Raw genomic sequence first — 4,287 nt, forward strand, 5'->3', positions numbered from 1 at the left:
GCTGTTTTTACTGAATGGAGCCGCAGACTGTTGTGTGCTTACGGCAGCACTGCTCACTGGCTCCCTGCTAGGCCAACTGCACTCTAATGTGTGTCAGGGGATCCTGCTGCAGTAGGTTTGTTGCTTTTGTGATGTCTTCAGGTGCCACAGAAGATGTAGGGATGTGTCCACTTCTTGTCCTGTCCTTTTTTTTCCCCAATAAATTCAGTGTTTGTGATGGGATCAGGGGAGCTGAGGACACAACTCTTGCTTTGAGGTCAGTAGTCTTTCCACTGTAGGCATTTGTGGGAGGGATTTCACTTCTCATGTGATTGTAAAGTTCTGGAAGACTCATAATTTCTGGCACTTAACTGAACTAATCAAAGTCCTGTTCAAGTCTGTTGGGAGAAGAAACATCCTTACACTTGTTCTCAAGCATACAACATCCAAAAGTAATTCCCTGCTTCTAATTTCTATGATGAATTCTTGCCACATAGTTCCCCTTACTTATCTAGGACTCTTCATCTCTCTAGTTTAACCATTCAAATGTGTAAATACAACTAAATGTGTGGTATTGGATTATTTTTGTTTTTGTTTTTGTTTTTGTTTTTTTTTAGAATTAGTCCCAGCATCGTGACGGTTCCATCATGTCAGAACCCATCACGCTCAATGTTGGAGGAAAACTCTATACTACCTCTCTGTCCACCCTGACTAGCTTTCCAGACTCCATGCTGGGGGCCATGTTTAGTGGGAAGATCCCAACCAAGAAGGACAGCCAAGGCAATTGCTTTATTGACAGAGATGGCAAAATCTTCCGCTATATCCTGAACTTCTTACGAACTTCTTACTTGGACCTTCCCGAAGACTTTCAGGAAATGGGCTTACTTCGACGAGAGGTAGATTTTTATCAGATTCAGCCACTGATTGAGGCCTTGCAGGAGAAGGAGGTGGAGCTTTCTAAAGCAGAGAAGAATGCCATGCTCAACATCACCCTTGATCAGAAGACCCAGACTGTTCACTTTACCGTCCGAGAAGCACCCCAGATCTACAGCCTGTCTTCCTCCAACATGGAAGTGTTCAGTGCTCATATCTTCTCCACATCATGTCTGTTCCTGAAGCTTCTTGGTTCTAAACTCTACTATTGCTTCAACGGAAACCTCTCATCAATATCCAGCTACCTGCAGGACCCCAACCATTTGACCTTGGATTGGGTCGCAAGTGTGGAAGGCCTTCCTGAAGAGGAGTACACCAGGCAGAACTTAAAGAGACTCTGGGTGGTACCAGATAATAAGCAAATCAATAGTTTCCAGGTGTTTGTGGAAGAAGTGCTAAAAATAGCCATGAGTGATGGTTTCTGCATAGATTCTTCTCATCCCCATACTTCAGATTTCATGAATAATAAGATTATTCGCCTAATTCGGTACAAGTAGGAGTGGCTGATTATTACAGTGCCAGCCTGAAGATAACACAGGTTAAGTGTTTCCCTCTAAAACACACTTACAGCCTAATTCAGAATCATGCTTATCTGGATTAAGAGTCACTAACAAGGAGATGATTTTCCTTTAATGTATTTACCAATACGACCTTTCAGAATATGTCCATATTCTAGATGGAAGGAATATTGTGTAGCACCTGAATTGAGGACTGGTTCTGTCTCAGCCTCCACCTCTGACCTGCTGTACAACTGTGAGGAAAATCTCTTAACTTCTGTCCTTCCTGCATTTTCCAGTTGGGAGATGGGAGTGATCCTTGTAACACGTATTGCAAGGAGATGAGAGGGTTCAGTCATCAAGGTTTGGAAGGTTTCTGGAGAGCAGATGTGGTGGAAGATGCCATGGAGCTGCAGAGCAGCAGACAGCCCTGGGGGCACATTTTCCCTGTCTTGCCATATCACCTGTGCAGAGCATCCAAGAAGCTTGGCTGGATCCACAGAAAAGAAGCCTCCCCACATGCATGCACTCAATATAGTTGTAAAGGATGGTGCAAACTGCACATGAGGAAGGGGTCCTGTTGCTTTGGGTTCCACAAAGGATTTCTGTCAGTGTCTGAGGCTGACTGTTTTCTGAACCCTGTGAGGAAGCCCCTACTCTGTTCTGCTTTCAGGGAAGTCGTATTTGGATGATTTGTCTGGCGTATGAAACAAGCAAGGAAGCCACAGCAGAGACAATGGTTTTCTTACGATTAAGAAGATTGTGGCTGGTGCAGAAACTTTGCTTTGGATGCTCTTTCACTTTACATTCCAATGGCAACCAAGACAACTAGACTTTTTCTTTCTCTTACAATGTTGTATTTGTCTGGAGGATGCTGCTGAAACTTTCTGAGGTGGAGACAGACTGGTGGGCCAGAGGCCCCCAAATATCTTCTAAACGTTCAAGCCTCTTCTGCTTGGACACAGCCTTCTTTTGGGCACGTCTCCCTTCAGCAGTGCCTGGAGCGCATGGGATGCTTTCTGGGAAGGATGGATTCCATCTGAAAAAGTTACAGCTAGTATTTTTCATTACAAAACCAGAGGCTTGCTTTTCCTGTCCTGGTACATTGAGCCGCTTTTTTTTACATCGCTGTGAAATGGTCAGGTCACTAAGCTAGCACTTTACCCGAGTGCTTCTCTTCAGTGTCAGCTTGTCAGAGGTAAGGCAGTGGGAAATCAGAGGTGATGTAATGCAGATCATAATCCTCTAGCTGCATGTTAGCTCTAAACATTTGTGCCACATCCTTGCTATGTGTGCACGAGAGATCCACTGGAGCACTTCCCAGTATCTAATGAGATGGAAGGGAAAATGCAATAACCAACTTTTGCATTTAGAACTTTAGTGGTTCCAAAAGTTCTTAGCAGAAGGCTGCAATGTTCAGTATTGCTCCTGTTCTTGTTTCCCAAAATAACTAGTCTGTCCTTAAATTAAGCTGACCTGCAAACAAGCATAAAAAAGTGTTTTGTTACTGTTGAAAAAAACAGTGAGGTAAATGTATTTCTACTGTCCCAGCTGTAACTCCATGAACAACACAAATCAGCAAGCTGATGATAAAAATGCATGTTCTGCAGCTGTTGGCAGCCTGTTCTAAACCACTGCCCCTGACTTGGTGCTAGACCAGCATGATATATGTGGGAACATGTTCTTAGGAATAAACCTGGCAAGTTTTGTAAATTTTGAGGACGGTAAACAGGATTTTGTGGCCAAATTTCAGCTTCAGCCACCATATTCTTCTCAGTTTAAAAGTCTTTTTTAAGAAAAAAAGTCTTTTTCCCCCATCCCTAGCCTGAAATATAAAGTGGGAGTAATCTGTTCCAGGGGTTGCTGCACACCATTCACAAAGGAAGCGGCTCCCGTCTGAATCTTATTTCTGATACAAGTTTGCCAGTCAGTTGGACATTTGCAGTGCTCTATGCAGGTAATATGATCTGTAAAATACCATGCAGGAACCCTCCTTCATCAAATCTGTACCTTGAAACAGATATGCCTTTGCTGAATTTATGATAGCAGAGCTCTGGGGGACTGTTTACAGTATTTCTTTTTAACCCACGCCCTTGAGAGTAGATTTTAAATTATTTTTAACAGGAGTTCTTGTATGTCAGGATTAAAATAATACTTACCTGTAGTAATTTTGTTTCCTGTCAATTTGAGTTCATCCAAATATAAGAGCTGTGGGCTTAAATCTTATTTGGGAGGGAGGAAAAATTCTGATCTACACCCTTTAGAGCTCTGGATCAGTACTGCTCCATTCCATTTCAGCAAAATAAAAATATTCCCTGGGAGAGCTGAATCACTACTGCATTTTCTGGTGAAAGGCAAGTAAGATGAGTCCATAGAAGCACTAGGCATAGCTTAACGTAGAGCATTTACTCCTCCCCTTTGCTCCTATCCCCTGTCCTTTGCTTTGGACAGTAGCAGCACCCACACTAAGAGCAGTTATAGTTTATTAAAAGTCTAAATAAATGAAGAGTGTCCCAACCTGGCTTAGACAGTAATGGGTGTAATTCTGCTGATATGGAAATATGGGTTTCAGTCCCCACAGACTGAGGACAGAACTGAACCCAGGTCTTCTAGAGTGCTTTAACCCATCAGTCTGTTATGCAAAAGATGGATGACTTGAATATACATTTTTCTGTGTTCCTGTAAGTAAATCAGGCAAAAGTATGGCTGGTGAGTTATTAATATGCTGGAAGGTGCAAAATACCTCTCTTCTTTATGCAGAGAAATGCCAAATTTCCAACAAGTATAAAGACATGAGTGAAGATGGGCTTTGGGAGGAATAGGGAGACTTGAGATAACTCTAAATTGCTAAGCAAAATAAACACCTTTAAGCACGAGG

General features: G+C 42.6%; 1 protein-coding gene across 1 annotated transcript; it reads left to right on the forward strand.

Annotated features, from left to right (window-relative positions):
• The first annotated feature begins 626 nt into the window (after positions 1-626).
• On the forward strand, positions 627-1,409 carry KCTD21 (potassium channel tetramerization domain containing 21). Its single transcript, XM_008938341.1, has one exon. The coding sequence runs from the start codon at positions 627-629 to the stop codon at positions 1,407-1,409; it is 783 nt and encodes a 260-aa protein (XP_008936589.1).
• Positions 1,410-4,287: the final 2,878 nt, after the last annotated feature.

The sequence above is a fragment of the Merops nubicus genome, unplaced genomic scaffold, assembly GCF_000691845.1.
Source record: "Merops nubicus isolate BGI_N331 unplaced genomic scaffold, ASM69184v1 scaffold14344, whole genome shotgun sequence".
Classification (NCBI taxonomy): domain Eukaryota; kingdom Metazoa; phylum Chordata; class Aves; order Coraciiformes; family Meropidae; genus Merops; species Merops nubicus.

What these genes read in the sequence shown, in the direction of transcription:
- KCTD21 (XM_008938341.1), top strand. Translation starts at nt 627, where the DNA reads ATGTCAGAACCCATCACGCTCAATGTTGGAGGAAAACTCTATACTACC.